At 45.0% G+C, this 22,294-nt stretch overlaps 1 protein-coding gene across 2 annotated transcripts; it reads left to right on the top strand.

The window, feature by feature from the left end:
- The first annotated feature begins 1,371 nt into the window (after window positions 1-1,371).
- Window positions 1,372-19,843, top strand: LOC118944829 (E3 ubiquitin-protein ligase TRIM71). 2 transcript variants are annotated; one of them, XM_036966268.2, is made up of 4 exons: window positions 1,372-3,784; window positions 13,112-13,279; window positions 16,506-16,640; window positions 16,792-19,843. In XM_036966268.2, the coding sequence occupies exons 1-4, from the start codon at window positions 3,056-3,058 to the stop codon at window positions 18,241-18,243; spliced, it is 2,484 nt and encodes an 827-aa protein (XP_036822163.2). In that variant the 5' UTR covers window positions 1,372-3,055; the 3' UTR covers window positions 18,244-19,843. The 2 variants fall into 2 exon arrangements, with proteins under 2 accessions (XP_036822163.2, XP_090045028.1); XM_090188902.1 differs by having other exon boundaries at window positions 2,077-2,379.
- The last annotated feature ends 2,451 nt before the right edge of the window (window positions 19,844-22,294 follow it).

Genomic DNA, 22,294 nt, shown 5'->3' with positions numbered 1-22,294 from the left:
ACCCTGGGGCAAGGTGGGATGGATATTAGCAGAGTAATTCTTAGCTTTTTAGAAGACATTAATAGACAGGGGAGGTTGTGTCCTGCCTAGCATGGGGTTGGCCTTCTAGCAGTGCTTGTGTTAGTCATCCTGCCTCTTCATTGTGCAGGATATGGGTTTGGTTGGTTTATGGCAAGCTGATCCTGATCGGCCACTTCCTCCTAGTTAGAGAGGAACCCCCTCTGAGTTTGAGTGTTGCCATTAAAGCCATAGAGGTCATGATGCTAAATCAGACTGTTTTGAAACAGGAAAGCCTTTAATGATTTATACCTGAACTCCCACTGTTGTTATCATACCTCCCCTGATCTAACGTAGTCTGGGTACCAGTCTTTAGAACTAACATTCCACTCCTTCCCACTCGTCTTTGGCAAATGACAAGAGTGGCAAGGAATCTAATGTTATTACTGAACAGAGACAACAACCAGGCTAGCTCTAACACACTGTTATTACCATACTGCTCCTGCTCTGATGCATTTTCACAGACCTGGGAGGGGGGCTTTCAATATCAATTACCCCAAGAGGTGGTGACCTGACCAGCGTTTGGCCCTCTTGTGACTGTGGTAAAGGTTTTAATCAAGTGCAATAAAGTTGGCCATTATTCTGTAAAATAACAAGGGCCATCAATATCTTGAATGTCAAATGAAAAGTAATGGGAAGACAAACATGCTACCTTTCCTGTTTAGGTTGCTGGGACAATAACTTGAATGTCCCTGGCTACTTCAAAGTAGATCATATTTCTGGTTGTGAACTGAATGTTTCTGATCACTCTACTCTCTTTCCCAGCGTCATCTCGCTTCCTTTAGTAACCAGAAAATACATCCTGGCATTATGATCATAACATTCAGTTCAGAGCCAGAAATATGATCTACTTTGAAGTAGCCAGGGACATTCAAGTTATTTTCCCAGCAACCTAAATAACAGGAAAGGTAGCATGTTTATCCACCCGTGACTTTTGATTTGACATTCAGATATTGATTGGGGCTTGGTAGAGTATTACTGGTGTTCATGTGATTCCCATGTTTTATGTCTCCGAGTCTTTCACAGATTTTATTTCCCAAGTTTAATATGACTCAGGGAAGGGAGACATGCACGTTAGAAGTCGACGCCGTGCCTACCCCGGCCATCAACACAAGTGCTGTGGAACTGTCCTCTTAGTGTAATGGTTAAGATTGGTTGGTTGGTTCCTCCCGTTGGAGACTCGGGTTCAGATCTCGTCTGGTTAGACGGACAACCAAGTTGTCTTTGGCCATTTCCAACACTGACGCTTCTTGACTCTTTCTTTCCATAGTGCCCCAGGTCTAGTAGCCTCTTGGGTTTTTCCTCTGAGCAGGATTGGGCGGGGCCAGCTCCTTATCCAGGACTGGATAATGTGGTCAGAGCTCTGTCACCCAGGCTGGCATCCCACTGCTTATTTTGGACTGCCAACATGTAAAGGATAAACCTCACTGGGGTTCTCCTGTCCTGGTTACTGTCTGTGTGTGTGAGATATTCCTGGAGACTGAACCCAAAGCACAACATCAATGGCATGGCCTTCACAGAGGCATGCGTGAGTAAGCATTGCTTGTCCGTCTGAGACAGGGTGAATGGATACGATCATGATCAGTCATTTATTTGTTCACATTCAAAGTGGGCATTAGAGTTGTTTAAATAAAACGTTAGCATTAGGCTACTTACTGCAGTTTAAATACAAATTATTGCGTTTTTAGTTGTTTTAAATACACAAGCCAGAGAGAAAGTTTGATTTAGTTTGCCTGGTACCATGGAACCAATGGAATCGTCTCAAAAGTGTCAAATGAAATTAAAGCCAGTCTATAATTTTTTCCAGGAAATTAAAATATTGAAATAGATCCCTTGTTTTTGCACAGCTGCTGTTTGAGGTCTACGCCACGACATATTGCATACTATATTGTAACATTTCCAATTAAAATGTTACTGTTAAAATGGCATGAATAGGGAGACGCTAGTATGTAACTGCCCAGCCAAGTCCCCTTCCGTGTGATGAAACGGAAGTATGCTCACGGCTGTAGGATTAGAGACATTCAGGGCATTTTCGAGAAACTCACGTCCTGCAGTTAACATGGCACATCATACACATATATAGTAAAACCGTCGTTGTACCTCTTGATATGTGGTTCAGTTCAACATGCGTAAAACGCGTGCACAAGCGCAAATGAACACAATTCCATGGAACGCTTCATTGCACGGAACGAATGGATTCATTCTGCGCTGGCGGATGGTCAAGGAAAGCCAGGGGAAAACGCTGGACATTTGATCTCAAGAAAGTGCAGCCTTTTATGAAGCACAACGAATGCATCACAGAGAGCATTTCGTTCAGAGAAGGTATCATAGAGTAACAAATCCTTTTTGGGAGACTGTTCAGCAACTGTTTGGCTATTTGATCTTATGCGCGCAAGTATCGAGCTAACTTATTACATCAAATGGATTCATTATTTAATTGCCTTCAACAGTCTCTGTTTGATGCGCATGGTTGGTTACATTTGAAAGAGTTGTGATGGTGGATTAGAATAATTGGGCGGACACTTACTGTTAACACGTTTGTGCGTAAATGAACAGAGGAATTGATAACGAAAACCGGCAGTGGCCCTTCTCTGTGCTTGGGGAGAATTCGGGTGGGGGACACGCAGCCGATTTCATGTTTGCCACAATATTGGTTTATTCCCCGCAGCATTGACGTAAACAAGAACATACAACTCTGTAATATTAAGTTATAATTACTCTCACATTTCAATACGCAAAACACGTAAAATGTGAATGATGTATGCAAATAAGGAAGACCCGAAGTTGTTTCTATTCCAAAGAGCTTTCATTGACGTTGACTGCCATTCCAATTTCCTTCAAACGCACGTCCTTCACCGGCAGACCTATTTAATCAGTTACACATTTTATTTGGTGTCAGTGAGTGGATACCAATTTTGCACAATAGGAGCAACATTTAATAGAACCATTTAATCTAGTCTATCGTCATTGCATCTATTTACAAAGGCAACCGTAGGCTATGTCTAAATGCCGGTTTAAATACCCCTATTCCAAAGCAGTCGTGCAAATGGCTTCATTCCCTGACTCCGACTTGACGACATGCCCCCTATGCAAACAACTGTGCTGCTCCTCTGCTCCACTCTCCTCCAACTCTTCTACCTCCTCGTCCTCGTCTCATACCTCAACTAGCTCATCTACCTCATCCTCCAGAAGGCTCCACGTCCTCCCATGCCTCCATGCCTTCTGCAGGCAGTGTCTGGAGGGCCAGCGGAACCCCGAAGACCCCTTGAAACTCCGGTGCCCGACTTGTGACCTAAAGGTTCTAATGCCCGTATCAGGAGTAGATGCCTTGCCCTCCTCAAACTTTTTATTTAACAACATGTTGGATGCCGTGGTAAATTTGTCTGAGGAGCAAATCAACAACACTGTTAGCAGCAGGGGCAACAACTTGTCTCACAGACACAGCAGAGAGCCCCTGTGCTGCTCTTGCAACGAGGGCAATCCCGCTACCTCTCACTGCCGAGACTGCCAGGAGTACCTTTGTAACAACTGTGTATGGGCACACCAGAGGGTCCGGCTTACCAAAGACCATTTCATTGATAGACTAGTGGAGAGTCTGTTTCACCAACACCTGGGGAACCGAACCAACAACTCTAACAACACAGCTACTGCCACTCTGAGCCGGTCCTCCTTCCAGTCGAGCTACTCTCTGCTGCCTGTCTTTCAGGACAGAGAGCATGACAATGCGGTAAGTTTCTCCATCTAACAGCAGTAATGTTGTTTAATATCATCATGAGATAGCCCCCATCCTCCCATATCCTCGGTCTGACCCACCACCTCTTCAAAGCCTAATGTGGGTTTGGGTGTTATTGGACACCTCTTCAAAGCCTAACGTGGGTTTGGGTGTTATTGGACAAACTCAAATGGGATCTACCATTTGGGCTTGACATTCCATAGCAATATCAGTCTCATAACACCAATTTCTCAGTCTCATAATACCAAAGTCATGGATAAATAATATATGATATAAATGTACATTTGGAGAGTAGTTGGAGCAGTGTCTCTGCTGGGGTGTACTTGGACTAAGCAGCAGTGCAGTCCCTCACTCCTGTCCATTGTCTAACGTCAGTAGGCGTCATTCTGACGTCACTACTAGGTGTCATTCTGACGTCACTACTGGGTGTCATTCTGACGTCACTACTGGGCGTCATTCTGACGTCACTACTGGGCGTCATTCTGACGTCACTACTGGGCGTCATTCTGACGTCACTACTAGGTGCCATTCTGACATCACTAGGCGTCATTCTGACGTCACTACTAGGTGCCATTCTGACGTCACTACTGGGCGTCATTCTGACGTCACTACTAGGTGTCATTCTGACGTCACTACTAGGTGTCATTCTGACGTCACTACAAGGTGTCATTCTGACGTCACTACAAGGTGTCATTCTGACGTCACTACTAGGTGTCATTCTGACGTCACTACTAGGTGCCATTCTGACGTCACTACTAGGTGCCATTCTGACGTCACTACTAGGTGCCATTCTGACGTCACTACTAGGTGTCATTCTGAGGTCACTACTAGGTGCCATTCTGACACAGTTTCCAGGAGCCAGTGCAGACGTGAGACAATACACTCCTGTCCTGACTCCGGTGCAGATAGTGTGGTGTAGGAGTGCCTGGTCCCAATAGAGAAACATACAGGAAGACTTTACTGAGTGGAAGGCCAGTCGGAATGTCGTGACGTTAGCCTTCAGCAGAGCAGTCCTCTGGGAGACATGTTGAGGATGGGACTACACACACATTCTCTCTGTATTCCCACACCCCCACACACACACTTTCTGTTTGTTCTACCCATTCACCCTCTTGTCTACTAATTCTCTCTACAGTCTCTGGTGAGAACGTTGAATGTTACAGAGAACACTGTAACACCAGCTCAGTGAGATGGTTGAACATTCCTGCCTTGTAGTGGGGCAAAGCCAAAGAAATCCAGCATCTGAATAGCCATGACAACAAGTAGGTTAGGTTAAAGTTAGCCACCTCAGACATAGTGTGCACTACTTTTGACCAGGGTCCTAGTGTGGACATAGTTTTGGTTAGATTTGTATTTATTTTTCCTGCCAGCCGTTTGACTAGAAACTCAACTCACTACGATACCTTATGTAACTTATTGTCTAAAAAACAGTTTCCCTTTGCTAGTTGTGAATGGCCTTTGGTCAGAACTAGTAGGAGGTCCATATCCATTCAATGTTTAAGCTGAGAGAATGTTGTGCTCTGTCTCTGTCTCTCTCTGTCTCTGTCTCTCTCTGTCTCTGTCTCTCTCTGTCTCTCTCTCTCTCTGTCTCTCTCTGTCTGTCTGTCTCTCTCTGTCTCTCTCTGTCTGTCTCTCTCTCTGTCTCTCTCTCTCTCTGTCTCTCTCTCTCTCTGTCTCTCTCTCTCTCTGTCTCTCTCTCTCTGTCTCTCTCTCTCTGTCTCTCTCTCTCTGTCTCTCTCTCTCTGTCTCTCTCTCTGTGTGTCTGTCTCTGTCTCTCTGTCTCTCTCTGTCTCTCTCTCTCTCCTTCTCTCTCTCTCTCTCTCCTGTCTCTCTCTCTCCTGTCTCTGTCTCTCTCTCTCTCTGTCTCTCTCTGTCTCTCTCTCTCTCTCTGTGTTGACTTTGATTCCAACAGAAGGTCACAGGGTGGAAGGGACGGAAGCCCGTCACTGCATTGTTGCTGTTGTCTGTTTTCTCCCTCAGGCTTGGGGTCAGGGGTTACGAGGGCGTGGCCACACTGGTTGCCATGTGGTGACGGTGTAGAACGTTCAGTAAAGACTCACCTAACCCAAACCTTTTTGTAGATTACATTAGGATAGGAAGACTTGATTATTCTATAATGAGGAAATTTGAAAGTTGCTGGTATGTTTAGGCCTTAAGTCATTTGGATAGCCAACCTAGTTTGCTGTGCAGCTTAATGACATTTTAGAGGAATGCATCTAACTCATCCTCTAATCAACAGGACAATAAGAGGTTAGTGGTTAGAAGAGAAGTCTTTTGCGTGATGACACTCCCATCCTGTCACTAACCAGTTTAGTCTGTCTGTAACTCTCATCTAATGTCAGGACGACCTGATGAGACACTGCTACAGGCTATAGGTTCATGTGTTTTCAGATATTGTCTCAGTCACTAACCAGTTTAGTCTCTGTCTGTAACTCATCTAATGTCACGACGATCTGATGAGACACTGCTACAGGCTATAGGTTCATGTGTTTTCAGATATTGTCTCAGTCACTAACCAGTTTAGTCTCTGTCTGTAACTCATCTAATGTCACGACGATCTGATGAGACACTGCTACAGGCTATAGGTTCATGTGTTTTCAGATATTGTCTCAGTCACTGAAATAAAAGCCACTGTTGCTGTTATTGACAACACTGACAGCTATGAACATTCAGTCAATGATTCCACAGTACATTAGACAGTTAACTGGGGGGGAGGCCCGTCTCTCATTGACTACACTGACAGCTATGAACATTCAGTCAATGATTCCACAGTACATTAGACAGTTAACTGGGGGGGAGGCCCGTCTCTCATTGACTACATTGACAGCTATGAACATTCAGTCAATGATTCCACAGTACATTAGACAGTTAACTGGGGGGGAGGCCCGTCTCTCATTGACTACATTGACAGCTATGAACATTCAGTCAATGATTCCACAGTACATTAGACAGTTAACTGAGGGGGGGGGGGCCTGTCTCTCATTGACTACACTGACAGCTATGAACATTCAGTCAATGATTCCACAGTACATTAGACAGTTAACTGGGGGGGAGGCCCGTCTCTAATTGACTACATTGACAGCTATGAACATTCAGTCAATGATTCCACAGTACATTAGACAGTTAACTGAGGGGGGAGGCCCGTCTCTCATTGACTACACTGACAGCTATGAACATTCAGTCAATGATTCCACAGTACATTAGACAGTTAACTGGGGGGGTGGGGGGGGTCCGTCTCTCATTGACTACACAGGGGGCTGCTGAGGGGAGAACGGCTCATAATAATGGCTAGAATGGAAGAGTGTCGAACACAAGGAAACCATGGGTCTGATGTGGTTTATACCATTCCATGTATTCCTTTCTAGCCATTACTATGAGCCTGTCCTCCCCAATTAAGGTGCCAGCTGCCGCCTGTGATTGGCTACCATCGCTCCTACCAGTGCAGTGAACTCGTGAGGAATCTTGTCTGGTTTGTAATTCTGTCTAGCTGGGGATCTCCTCTGTGAACCAACCTCAGTCACTATTTTATTATTCTGTTTCAGTTCTTCTTCCTCTTCCTCCCTGTGCCTCTCCTTTTCAGTTTTAACCCATTTCATGTGAGAGAGGGAGCCCCTCCCGGTGCTTTGATATTGAAAACTATTGAAAACTGCCCTGGCCCAGCCCCAGTTTATCCCCGGCCCAGTTTAGGACCTAACCAGAGAGAGAGGGGTTCCTTTCCTCCTATGGTAGGACCAGACCTTCATCAGGAATGTGGAACGGTCTTCATTAGGGCTGAGGAGGGAGGCCTGACTGGCAGTATTACTAATAGACCTCTTATGTAACAGAATTAGAAGCCAGACAGAAGAACTGGGGATCTGTTGTTTTATTCCCATGGAAAGTTCTCTCTCTAATGTAGCTCTATTCCTGCTAGTTCAGCTGGTTCTGAAGGTGGATGAACATTGCAGATGTTGTCCATATTGATTAGTTCTAGACCAAATCTTTAATACACGTTAAAGTTCTACTGTAGGCTACACATTAACAACCATTGCATTGGCAGGACTCAGGTCTTTTCATGAAAGGAATTGTACATCTTTTCTCCCCGTGACTGTAAATCTCTGTGTTGAAGAGACTTTGAAAATAGTTTTAACTTGACAGAGTGGACGTTTGGTTTCCCTGCTGGTCCTACAAGGCGGCAGACATCAGATATTGCATTAACGATGGGGCCCAGCCTTCTCATTGGGAATATCATAACAATGTCTAGCCAAAATAACTCTGTTTATGCGTCCCTAATGGCACCCTATGCCCTAGATAGTGCACTACTTTTGACATGCCCCCTAAGGTAAAGTAGTGCACTATGAAGGGAATAGGGTGCCATTTGGAACGTTGACTCTGTGTTGCCATAAAGCAGGCAGCACGGCTGGCGAGTCAGTGGAACATATGTCTGAACCTTTAATGCTGTTGTATGAAGAAGACAGATGGAGCAGTCAGTCCAGTCCAGGGACATAAAGAAAGCAGTTGGAACGGTCTGCAGATTGTGTTTCTGATGAACAGTGGGAAGTAGAAGGGTGATTCACTCAGTGTGGGTCACGTTTCTTCTTCTGCTGAGTGTACATTTTAGTACAGATGGAATATCACCATTGTAGGAAACAGAATGGGTGTACACACAGTCACAGCTGTGTGGAAGTGTTGGACACATCGATCAGTGTAGAGCTAGAGCTTGTCAAAGAGAGATGTGTCCATGACACTTCCCTTTAGTTGTGTAGTTCCTTCACTCTACCATTAACCAGGGGGCTCATATGGGGGTGTGTGTGTGTGTGGGGGGGGGGGTGTAAGTTAGTCTCTCCCCCCCCCCACACACGCACAGCTCACATGGAAGCGCTTTCATAATTTTATATACAAGAAATGTCTGGCATGGCATCAAAGCAGCTCTTTCTCTGGGATGGGATGGAAGCCCTATTCCTAGACAGCGAGGGGCTCCGAAACGTCTCATGTGTTCTGGCTCATGGTCAGTCCATAAGGAGGCACAGTTCTTTATTAGGGTTCTGAAATTCTGGGAACTTCCCCAAAAACTTTTCCAGAAATCCTGGTTGGAAGATCACTGGAATCGGGAGGGAATAAGCAGGAAATATAGGAACGCTCCAAACAGGAATGTAGAAAAACATGTGAGTTTCGGTAAAGTTACAGGAATTTAGCAACCCTAGTGTATCAGAACTGGAGGTCATCTACACACAGAACAACTTGGTGTATTGCTTGTAGTGTTCTATTGTAGAGGCTGAGCCATAGAGATCAAGTCCTGCATGTTACTGGAAGAACACCCAAACCAACAAACAAATCAAATCCAGTTTTATTTGTCACATGCACATGGTCAGCAGATGTTAATGCGAGTGTAGCGAAATGTTTGTGCTTCTAGTTCTGACCATGCAGTAATATCTAACAAGTAATCTAACAATTTCACAACTACCTTATACACACACAAGTGTAAAGGAATGAGTAAGAATATGTACATCAAAATATATGGATGAGCGATGGCCGAACGGCATAGACAAGATGCAGTAGATGGTATAGAGTACAGTATATACAAATGAGATGAGTAATGTAGGGTATGTAAACATTATTTAAAGTGGCATTGTTTAAAGTGACTAGTGATACATTTATTACATCCAATTTTTAATTATTAAAGTGGCTAGAGATGAGTCAGTATGTTGGCAGCAGCCACTCAATGTTAGTGATGGCCTTGAGATAGAAGCTCTTTTTCAGTCTCTCAGTCCCTGCTTTGATGCACCTGTACTGACCTCGCCTTCTGGATGATAGCGGGGTGAACAGGCAGTGGCTCGGGTGGTTGTTGTCCTTGATGATCTTTTTGGCCTTCCTGTGACATCGGGTGGTGTAGGTGTCCTGGAGGGCAGGTAGTTTGCCCCCGGTGATGCGTTGTGCAGACCTCACTACCCTTTGGAGAGACTTATGGTTGTGGGCGGAGCAGTTGCCGTACCAGGCGGTGATACAGCCCGACAGGATGCTCTCAATTGTGCATCTGTAGAAGTTTGAGTGTTTTTGGTGACGAGCTGAATTTCTTCAGCCTCCTGAGGTTGAAGAGGCGCTGCTGCTCCTTCTTCACAACGCTGTCTGTGTGGATGGACCATTTTAGTTTGTCCGTGATGTGTACACCGAGGAACTTAAAACTTAACACCTTTTCCACTACTGTCCCGTCGATGTGGATAGGGGGCTGCTCCCTCTGCTGTTTCCTGAAGTCCACAGTCATCTCCTTTGTTTTGTTGACTTTGAGTGTGAGGTTATTTTCCTGACACCACACTCCGAGGGCCCTCACCTCCTCCCTGTAGGCCGTCTCGTCGTTGTTGGTAATCAAGCCTACCACTGTAGTGTCCTCTGCAAACTTGATGATTGAGTTGGAGGCATGCATGGCCACGCAGTCATGGGTGAACAGGGAGGACAGGAGAGGGCTGAGAACACACCCTTGTGGTGCCCCAGTGTTGAGGATCAGCGGGGTGGAGATGTTTCCTACCCTCACCACCTGGGTGCAGCCCGTCAGGAAGTCCAGGACCCAGTTGCACAGGGTGGGGTCGAAACCCAAGGTCTTGAGCTTAATGACGAGTTTGGAGGGTACTATGGTGTTAAATGCTGAGCTGCAGTCCTTAAATGGGTATACCTCTTGTCCAGATGGGTTAGGGCAGTGTGATTGCGCACTGCTGGACAGAGCGGTACGCACTCAGTCATGGTGCTCTCTGTCTCTCTCTCTCTCTCTCAGCTGATATTGTCACCCTATTTGTCTTGATATGGTGGTCTTGCACACTGTTTTCAGCCTGGCTGTGTGTGTGTGTATAGCGCTGTGCGCGTGTGACTTCTGGGAAACCGGATTAGCACGGACAGGGCACCCTCGGGTTGTGTTGATCTGCATGCTCCATGTTCCCTGTGTGTTTTACATCACCCCTGTGTGGGAATTCTGGGATGTTGCATTATTCTGTCCCTCGTTACACTTCCAGTAGATCTACAGGCTAGCGAGGAAGCAACAACTTAGTTGAATTTACTGTCTGAGATTCTGATGAATCATAATTCCAGATGTTTTCTGATTTGGATGTGTTATGAAGTCCACCATCCCAGGGAATGGTTCCATTGTCCCCTTTTTTCACTTCAGACACATGAAATAACATGGACGTGATAACAGCTCTCCTGTTCCACAGAAGTCCAAGTGCATCCTGACTTTGGCCACTTCTGTTGGCAGTTTGGTGTTTAAAGGCCTCTCTATCTATTCCTCCCCCTCCCTCTGTGATGCTGATAGATACAGGATCACAACCTCTGGTACGATAACACAACACTAGGACTGTAACGGTCACGGGAATTTTGGATGACTGTAATTGGCCAGCCAAATGACTGCGGTCACCGTAATAACCGTTTTGAATAACAAACTTATTATTTTGGCTGCCATCTTTCTCCTCTGCTGCTCTGATCTGGGGGCTAAAGACATCAGCATACTTCAGTTGGGCTGGCTGCTAGCCCAAACCTAATGAGTGTACTCGCAAACTCCTTTAAAAGACCTTCGCTTGAAAAACGTGAAAAAAGCGTCAATATTACCGTTTGTTGATTTGAGACCCCGTAGCCAGTATAAACTTCATCAATATAGTCCCAATTAATTGAAGATAACCCAAGATACCCGTCATTAATTTAGACATTTTTATGTTTGCTGCAGCATGACAAAATGTGTGGCCAAACAGCTGAAAAAAAACCTTACCAAAGTCCTAAACGTGGTGTTGAGGGCTGTGTTAGATGTGTTAGTCAGCACTGATGGTTGGCCTTTGTTGTGGGGAACAGAAAGCACCTCCGAACTCCTTCATTTGGTCATTTCATTGAGAGGAATCCGCCTCAGTGATTACTGTCGGATAGATCCGTTGACATTTTCAAATGGCTCACTGGGAAGAGGGAAGGGGCCAATGGGTGAGCTATGTACCCCGACCCATGCTGAGTGATCCATCATTTAATTTAAGGGCTTTGTGGTGCTGAGTGGACTAAACACACACACACTCTCGTACTGAATCTTCAGAACTAACTCTAGAGCATCCAGTCTAAATGAACTCTCATTGTGAAAACTCTCTGACAACTTCACCTCTGCGTTAAACCTTAGTATCGTCAGAGTATGTCCCCACACCAGCACCAAATGATATTATGACTGTTGCTATAGAGACATGTACTAGCTAAGTACTACACAGTGCTTGAATGGATTTCTGGATACGTGCCACACATACATACATTTTAGTGGTAATACATAGGAACACATCTAAGATAAACATCTTTAGGGGCTCTGTATTGTAAATATTGATGTTCTTGGCAACAGACCAATGTAATTGTTTATTGGCCTCCTTTCTCTATACAATGTAGTGATTGGCCTGCATCACTCACCCTGCTTTCTCCATCCTATCCTGTACGCTCTGCCCTTTCACTCCTGCAGTGATGGGAAAAGTAGCCAGTCACCTTTACTCAAGTATGACATCTTAATAGAAAATGACTTAGTATTTTACTGGGTGACTTTCACCTATGTGAGAAAGCCAAAGTATTTTGTTTCAATATACTTAAGTATCAAAAGTAAAAGTGTAAATAATTTCAAATTCCTTATATTAAGAAATCAAGAGAACATCCATGGTTAAGTGCGTGAATTGGACCATTTCCCTTTCCTGCTAAGCATTCTAAATGTAACGAGTACTTTTGGATGTCAGGGAAACTGTATAGAGTAAAATGTACATTATTTTCTTTAGGAATGTAGTGAAGAAAAAGTTGTCAAAAATAAAGTATAGATACAAAATAAAAATACCTATTGTAGTATTTTAAAGTATTTTTACTTAAGTACTTCACACCACTGTACTCCTGCTTCCTCTATTCCATTCTTTCTTACCCTTGTTTCTTCTTTCACTCTACTCTGCTTTAGACAGGACTGTGTCCAAAACACTGAGTATGTGATGCCGTACAGTACATCGTTGTGCAGATCGAGGCAGAGCCATAGCTTAATGTCATTGTTACTATTATTAAATCGTCAGGACCCGAGTCAACATGTTAGATACTGTACAGAATGTAACAATAGAACTGGCTGCGGTTGGTTGTTGCTGTATGTGAGAGGATAGATGTTCTGTTGCGGACTGTCTGCTTCTGTGCCTGTCCCTCTGCAGGTTCTGTTGCTGACTGTCTGCTTCTGTGCCTGTCCCTCTGCAGGTTCTGTTGCTGACTGTCTGCTTCTGTGCCTGTCCCTCTGCAGGTTCTGTTGCTGACTGTCTGCTTCTGTGCCTGTCCCTCTGCAGGTTCTGTTGCTGACTGTCTGCTTCTGTGCCTGTCCCTCTGCAGGTTCTGCATTTCTTCTGTGATACGTGCTCCGTGCCTGTCTGTAGGGAGGCCAGTGTGGATTGTCACTCGGGCCACAGCCTCCTCTACCTCCAGGATTCCCTGCAGGACTCCAGGACCCTCACCATCCAGCTGCTGGCAGACGCCCAGCGGGGCAGGCACGCTGTACAGGTGGGTTCTGGGATGCAGGGCAGGCACGCTGTACAGGTGGGTACTGGGATGCAGAGGGGACTCTACGTAGATCTATAGGGGGATATACAGAGGGGGCTCTACGTAGATCTATAGGGGGTTATACAGCGTGGACTCTACGTTGGTGTGTGTGTGACGACCACTAGTCAGCTCTGACAGTTTGTAATCAGAGACTTGACGCCATCAGGAGCAGAATGGATCATTAGTGTCCTCTATCACTCCAGCCTCACATGGCCCGGAGAATGGAAGTGGGAGAGAGGGAGGGAGAGCGGGCGAGAGAGAGAGGCCATAGTGCCCATTTATAGCCCCTCTAATACTATGGATGCGTCCCAAATGGAACCATGTTCCCTACATAGCGTTCTACTTTTGACCAGAGCCCTATGAAGGGAATAGGGTGTCTGCCCCATGAAGGGAATAGGGTGTCTGCCCCATGAAGGGAATAGGGTGTCTGCCCCATGAAGGGAATAGGGTGTCTGCCCCATGAAGGGAATAGGGTGTCTGCCCCATGAAGGGAATAGGGTGTCTGCCCCATGAAGGGAATAGGGTGTCTGCCCCATGAAGGGAATAGGGTGTCTGCCCCATGAAGGGAATAGGGTGTCTGCCCCATGAAGGGAATAGGGTGTCTGCCCCATGAAGGGAATAGGGTGTCTGCCCCATGAAGGGAATAGGGTGTCTGCCCCATGAAGGGAATAGGGTGTCACCTGGGATGCGGACAACCACTCAGAACATTAGGCCACTCCTTCTTAGTCGGCTGGCTGGGAGGTGGGTTGTCCTCCAGCTGTGAATAGAGAGTGAAGGGTGTTGGGAACGGGATGGCTTTGGGAGGACGGACACAATGGAGAGGAATTCTAGGAAGACGCTTCCTTCCCCCACCCTGTCCCCATACACTCCCATTTCCCCCAAACCAACTCACTCATATGCCAATGAAATATGTATGCCCCTCCCCTTTCTCAAAACACAATAGAAAAACACACCTCCCCTACCCCCTTCAGTTCTGTGACGCTCAGTTGGTGTTTTGAGGCTCACTTAACTTGAAGACCTAATTCACCAAATGCTGCTAACTCAATCTAGGTTGAGTGTTTTTAGCTCCTGTGAAGAGGCTGTACTATGACAAGGACCAGCCTGATAATCCATGATCTCCTATGAAGAGATCTCATGGGCTGTGTCCCAAATGGCACCCTGTTCCCTATGGGCCCTGGTCAAAAATAGTGCACTACATAGACAATGGGTACAATTTGGGACACACATACTGTTCATGGGCTTGAATGGCACAAAGCCCGAGCTGTAGAACTGTCCTGAAAGGTAGAAGACCTTTGACCTAAAGGGTTACATTAAAACACCATAATCTCATTTGCCGCCTTTTTCTGCCCGTTCTGCCACCCCCTTAACCTCTGAACCAGGATTTGTTACCCCTATAGATGACGTCATTGGTGCTTTCTCTCTGATTGACACCACCACCCTACCCCTCATTCCATTGGTTGAGCTCAGTCCTGCCGGGACGCATCAGGTTATGGACGGTTGTCAGCTCCCACCTAGTGAGAAGTTAATTTAACCTTTTTGCCCTAGTCAGTCACACTTTATATCAAGGCCATTTAGCAGACATTTTTATCCCAAGAGACTTAGTCATGCTTGTATTCGCTGTCCCTACAGTTAAAGGCCTGTCTGCTGATTAAGCATTTTGGTAGCAGATCTTAACACAGTCTTAACTTAACGCTCTGAGCTTTAGTTCCAACCCCTACATCCACCAGAGGTGCCTCTATAGGGGGACTTCATGATGAGGACCCACTACTGTCTGGAAAACAGCTGCTGTGTTGGGTCAACAGCCTCTCTCCAGCAGTGGTACTGGAGCCAGTCTGAGGTATTTAATTCACTCAACCAGCTGGCCTCATACTGAAAAGACTTTGAGAGGTCACTCATCAATTCCTCCACTGATATGGAGGGGAGGAGAGGAGAGCCGTTTACACCATAGTCTCATGATAACCAGTAGCTTGCTGGTCCCTGGTGCAAAAAGGTTGAGAAACACTGACCTCCTGCATCTGATAAGGAACAATGTTTCACTATTTAAAGGTCTTAACCTCTTGCCGCTCCGATCCCTTTAGAGGGATCATTTTCGTCTACATCCGGTGAATTGCAGAGCGCCAAATTCAAATTAAATTACAAAAAAATATTTCATTTTCATAAAATCACAAGTGCAAAACACCAAAACATAGCTTAACTTGTTGTTAATCCAGCCGGCCTGTCAGATTTCAAAGTCTTTACGGTGAAAGCAAACCATGCGATTATGTGAGGACAGCTCTCAGCAGACAAAACATTACAAACAGCTAGCAGCAAAGTAGATTGGTCACGAAAGTCAGAAAAGCAATAAAATTAATCACTTACCTTTGATCTTCGTATGTTTGCACTCACGAGACTCCCAGTTACACAATAAATGTTAGTTTTGTTTGATAAAGATTCTCTTTATATCCAAAAACCTCCATTTGGTTGGCGTGTTATGTTCAGTAATCCACAGGCTCGTGCGGTCATGACGGGCAGACGAAAATTCCAAATAATATCCGTAAAGTTCATAGAAACATGTCAAATGTTTTTTTATAATCAATCCTCAGGTTGTTTTTACAATAAATAATAGCTAATATTTCAACCGGACAGTAGCCTTTTCAATAGAAGAGAGAAAGAAAAGGTTGCGCTCCTGGCGCGCATGCACAAATCTGAGGACATCTGGCTATCCACTGACGCAATGTGATCATTCTCTCTCATTTTTCAGAATAAAAGCCTGAAACTATGTCTAAAGACTGTTCACACCTTGTGGAAGCCATAGGGAAATAATATGGTTGATATCCCTTTAAATGGAGGATAGGCTTGCAATGGAAAAGAGTAGTTTCAGAAAAACACTTCCTGGATGGATTTTCCTCAGATTTTCGCCTGCTATATCAGTTCTGTTATACTCACAGACAATATTTTGACCGTTTTGGAAAATGTAGAGTTTTCTATCCTAATCTGCCAATTATATGCATATTCTAGCTTCTGGGCCTGAGAAATAGGCAGTTTACTTTGGGCACGTTTTTCATCCAAACATCAAAATACTGCCCCCTAGCCTAAAGAGGTTTTAAACTGTCAGGACTTAACCTGTGAATAATGTGTCAATGTACCATTCAAAGGTCATGCTGCATTTTGTCCCCACTAAAGCAGTTTCTTAATGATTTACCTGCAGCTGAGCATTGAGAAAGCACAGGCCGTTGCTGAGCAGGTGGAACTGAAGGCCATGGTGGTCCAGTCAGAGGTCAAAGCCATCACACAGCGTTATAAGAAGGCCCTGGAGGAACGAGAGTGTGAACTACTGTGGAAAGTAAGTTGGTTTTCTGCTAAGTAGTATCATACTGTAGGACCTACAGTACATTTACACATTCCAGCAATGTTACAAAACCTGACAGGTGTAACTATCTTTTCTTTCTCCCTTCTGTCCCTTTCCCCTCTCCCTCCTTTTGCCCTCTCTAAAGGTTGAGAATATCCGTCAGGTGAAAGCCAAGTCCCTCTATCTCCAGTTAGAGAAGCTGCACCAGAACCTGACCAAGCTGGACAGCACCATCTCTACAGTAACCCAGGTCCTAGAGAAGGGCAGTAGTCTGGACCTGCTGCTGGCCAGAGAGAGCATGCTCCTCCAGATCACAGAGCTGAAGGCCCTCAGGGAGCTGTTACTGCCGCAGGATGATGATCGCATCCTGTTCACCACCCCCGACCAGACTTTGCTCCTCGCCATCCAGTCCCTAGGTCTGGTCAGCTCCGGGGCCTTCGCCCCCCTCACCAAGGCCCAGGGAGAGGGGCTTTGTCGGGGCTTGCAGGGTAAGCAGGCTTCCTTCACTGTGGTGGGGTATGATCATGATGGAGAGCTCAGGCTGTCTGGTGGGGACGGTGTGTCAGCTGTGGTGGTGGCGTCCGATGGTAACCTGCTAAACGCTGAGGTGACTGACCATCAGAACGGGTTGTACACGGTCAGCTACCTGCCCAAGGTAGAAGGAGAACATCTGGTGTCAGTCCTTATCTGCAACCAGCACATCGAAGGCAGCCCCTTTAAAGTGCTGGTCAAGTCTGGCCGTAGCTATGGAGGTATCCCCTTGCCGGTGGCCTCGTTCGGCAGGGAGGGGGACGGAGATGGGCAGCTGTGTCGCCCCTGGGGGGTGTGTGTGGACAAAGAGGGCTACATAATCGTAGCTGACCGAAGCAACAACAGGGTGCAGATCTTCAAGCCGTGCGGTTCCTTCCACCACAAGTTTGGTACGCTGGGCTCCAGACCAGGCCAGTTGGACCGACCAGCTGGGGTGGCCTGCGACAGCCAGAGGAGAATCATCGTCGCCGACAAGGATAATCACCGCATCCAGATCTTCACCTTTGAAGGCCGGTTCCTCCTCAAGTTCGGGGAGAAGGGAACCAAGACCGGTCAGTTCAGCTACCCCTGGGACGTGGCGGTCAGCTCGGAGGGAAAGATCCTCGTCTCAGACACCCGGAACCACCGCATCCAGCTCTTCAGGCAGGACGGCACCTTCCTCAACAAGTACGGCTTTGAGGGGGCTCTATGGAAACACTTGGACTCCCCCAGAGGCGTGGCCTTCACTCAGGAGGACCACCTGGTGGTGACAGACTTCAACAACCACCGTCTGCTGATCATCCGGTCGGACTGCCAGTCAGCCCGCTTCCTGGGATCAGAGGGAACTGGTAACGGTCAGTTCCTGCGGCCGCAGGGCGTAGCAGTGGACCAGGAGGACCGCATCGTGGTGGCTGACTCCCGGAACCACCGGATCCAGGTGTTTCAAACCAACGGTAATTTCTTATGCAAGTTGGGGACTCAGGGTAGCAGCTTTGGACAGATGGATCGCCCATCGGGTATAGCTGTTACTCCTGACGGAAGGATTGTTGCCGTGGACTTTGGAAACAACCGAATCATTATGTTCTAGGCTAGGCAGTTTGTCTGCTGGTTTGCAAAGAAAGAAACATTGAAGAGGAGATTTTGAAACACACCCAGCAGATGTAAATGTCTTTGTCAGCAAATGGAGACGGTAATATTGAAACTTGACCTTTTCTCTCAGCTTTACCTCTATTTTGAAAGAGCAAATCAAAGCAGTACATGAACCAATGCCAACAAGGGGTTATTGTCATAAGCTGACATTTTGAACCCTATAGTAGGCCTTCAGTGACAGTATCTGGCTCGATAGTTGTCTTTGCTCCTGATGTGTGTGTCAAAATCTCTGATTTTCTCAGGGAATTTCTTGCATTCTTGAAATGTTTCCACTGCATCATACCTACCTCATGTAGCTGTGTATGAATGTACTCCTTTATTATTTGATGCAGAGATTTTGCCAGTGGAGTTTTGATAAAGTAACTACCTCAATGCAAGAGAAGAGTATAGTTAACAAGAAGCAACATTTGGTTGATATTTGCACAGAAAGCGCTCACACATTTTCTCTAATTGTTACTGTTGACATAAAGCGTGTGAAATCCCAGAATGTAGCTGAGAACAATGTATTTCCTGTGTTACATACATGTGGAAACGTGGAGTCAGACATTTTTTATAAACTCAGCAACTGTTATTTTTCCATTTTGTTTTTAAATATGCCTCCATACCTCTGTAAAACCTTTTTTACCTCATGTCACAACCACATAGTACCTCAGAACTCCAGTGTCCTCAGGTCAATAGTATGCTGAGTCCCAAATGGCACCCTATTCCCTAAATAGTGCACTACTTTTGACCAGGGCCCATAGGGCACTGGTGCACTAAATAGCGAATAGGTTGTAATCTGAGACTCGTCCTGTAAAATGGATTCTCTCCACAAAATGGCTGCTGCCAGTTTGCTATAGGCAGGTTGAATATTTGATATCAGTGACCATTGTCAGTTCAGTCAGTCGTGTGATTTCAGCTTTAAGGGAAAAAACATTTAACAAGGAATTGACCATCTTGAATTGGGTGAATCATCAGAATTGTTATTTTCAGGGCATCTATGAAGAATTGTGACTTGAAACTACTGGCAATCATCATTGTTGTTAGATTAATTAATACATGCCAGGATTAATATATCCTAAGGCAACTAGTGCATTCGGCCACAACATAGTGAAGATTAGACACATTGGTGTGGGTTAACTTGGATTTAATCTCAACCGTGTCTGAACCCGAGTCTAAATCTATTTACTGATATCCATTTAGAAATCATTGAAATCTGTGTAGACTAACTTTCCTAAGAGTAGAGGGGTCTAAGAGTAGAGGGGTCTAAGAGTAGAGGGGTCTAAGAGTAGTGAAGTTTCATCCTGATATTTTTTGAAGAACAACCTTTCTGCACATGTTTGGTGGTTTAGATTGGCACCCTAATGACGCTACCATGTTCCTTTCTTTGTGACTGTTGTTTGAAAAGTCTATCGTTGCTTCTGGGCCTTGACTATGTTCCCTCAAAGAAAGTCATCCGTTTAGCTTTTTTTCCTTCAAAATAGAATGCGTCAATCATGGGAAACCGCAAGAATATTGTTTTATCCTGGTGGCAAATAAAATAATTTTAAAAAGTAAAACTGACCAGTAAATTTAAAAATGACAGCATTGATGTTGATCTCCATTGCCTCCATAGTATTTTCAATAGATATTCTCTGTAGTAACCCCTAGCTGCTTGTCAGTTGCCTGATGACCCACTCATGTAGCCTACAGATGGCTGAGTAACCAAAGCAAAAGGCTCCACATAAATAGAATTCCATCAGCTGCTGCTCCCACACCCACATTCACCCTGCTCTGAACTGTGATGGCAGTGAGTCTGTTGGTCACATTAGACGTTGTAATATCAGTCAGCACAGCAGTTCCTCTCTATTGTATGTACAATGTCTCTGTCTGAGAGAACATAACCAAACCAGGTCATTCATGGTTCCACAGTGGCTATTAACTACAGAACATCAAGATCCAGTAAAAATGCAAATGTTTAAAATTGAATTCATTTTTTTTCACCTGTAGCCTGCCCTGTGTTATAAACTAGCTGTTCATAGCTATTAATATTGTGCTTATAGCTTGAACTGTTAAAGTCCCACTCTCCTCCCTCTATGTCTCTGACTGTGTCTAATGGGCCAGTATTTCCTGTCTGTTGAGCCACATTGTCACAAGTGCTGGTTTACGAGGAGAGCTCGGTTCTTTTCCAAATGGCACACTAATCTCTATATAGTGCACTACTTTTGACCAGAGCTTTATGAGCCCTGGTCAATAGTAGTGCACTAAATAGGGACTAGGTTGCCATTTGGCACACTGCCCTCCTCTGTGAGTTGGTGAGGCACCATAGCTGTAGATCTCCAGCTGCTCTAACCCCCAGAAGAGCTGGAAGGCATGCAGCTCGCCAGACACACCTCATATCTCTTTTACCTTAATAATCACAGCTGGGTGTACAGGGGGACCAGTGAGACGTTGGGCTCCAGACACGGCTTACTCGGTTACACCCTCTTAATGATTGAACCAAAATGGCCACTTTTTAGATGTTGAGTTTCCAGGTGTTTTAGTGAATTATTCACATTGACACTGCTCAAGTGTTGTAGCTTGTGCCTTTTCTTATACAGGAGATAAATGACACTGTTTCTGGGGCATTTGTGACCAGCAGGAAAGGCATTGTGACAAAAACAAACGGTATAAATGGACTATTTGAGGTAATAAATATAACTCTTATAAAAATGGCACACCATCACTGTCATTTAGTTTTTCAGTATTTAATTTTGTCCTTGCTGGTGTGACCCCTGGAATATAAAAACCAATGATGGTTAAATATATATATGGCAGATTTTTACCTTGTCAGCTCAGGGATTCGACCCAGCAACCTTTTGGTTACTGGCCCAACACTCTAACCAGTAGGCAACCTGCCACCCCATATATACCTCATTATACAGAAAGATATAGGCATACCTCAGTATTACTGAGCTACGCCCATTACCTCATTGCTGAACTGTTAATACCTCGTTGGCATGGTTGCATTTTTCAAACCTCTGAATTGCAGTTAGATGTGTGGTCTTATAGTGTGCTGTTGTTACACTAAAGAATGGAAAGGGAAGGCTTAGAGAAGTTATGAACAGTTGGATCAAGTAGATTAAACCGAGGACAATGCTGCTTCAAATCCACATTGATCTGACGTATTTTCAGTACATTGTTGGTTCCTATATTGTTCCTATAGTTTGAACTCAAGTTTGCAGTGAATGTTTCTTAAAAGACCTCAAGGTCTTGACACCTAGAAGACAAGACTTGTATATTTTAATGCATGATTCAAAAAGTAATTGTGGAAAAGATTTGTCACTGCTTTTTAATTATTTTAGGGTTGTAGTATGTTAGGTTGAGGAGGATGGCTTCCTTTGACTATAAGATTGTATCTATTTTATGAATAGCCTTACTGGGCCCAATCAAGTTACCTCATCATGATGTCAAACAACAACAGAGTTCAAACAGAAATACATTTGCCTTAAATATTTCAGTATTTTATTAGGACCCCCATTAGCTACTGCTGAAACAGTACATAACACTATACTAGTAGAGGACATTCAACATGTACTCTGTCTATACTTCCACAGTTGGAAGTATCACAAATAATCAAGAAAACTACCAAGGGCTTAAAGGTAACCTTTGAACTTTGTTATTTACCTGTTTCTGTATCGCTGTTTTAGTTTTTTGTCAGGTTGCAAAATTCTGGTAACTTTACAGGTTTTCAAGAATTCCAGGTTGGAGGATTCCCGGAATCAGGAGTGGATAAAGAGGGAGGGAATCTTCTAAACGGGATTTCTGGGAATTGGGGGAAAGTTTATTTGCAACCCTAGCCGGAAGTATACTTTGGGCTCCATTTGATCCATATGGTGGAAAAACAGCACTATAGAGAAATTAAAGGCAATGTTCCCACATTTCGTGGAGACTGGCAGCGTTAACCGTGAATGCAATGTCGACTCAAATCAGAAATGACCTTTTTACATTTGAATTGCGCTATAGCGCTGAACTTCTTCGGTGCAGATTAA

Source organism: Oncorhynchus mykiss, chromosome 2 (genome assembly GCF_057628025.1).
Source record: "Oncorhynchus mykiss isolate SJ-2025 chromosome 2, ASM5762802v1, whole genome shotgun sequence".
Taxonomy (NCBI): Eukaryota; Metazoa; Chordata; class Actinopteri; order Salmoniformes; family Salmonidae; genus Oncorhynchus; species Oncorhynchus mykiss.
Note: the sequence above shows the minus strand (reverse complement) of the source record. Positions and strands in the feature narration are given on the sequence as shown.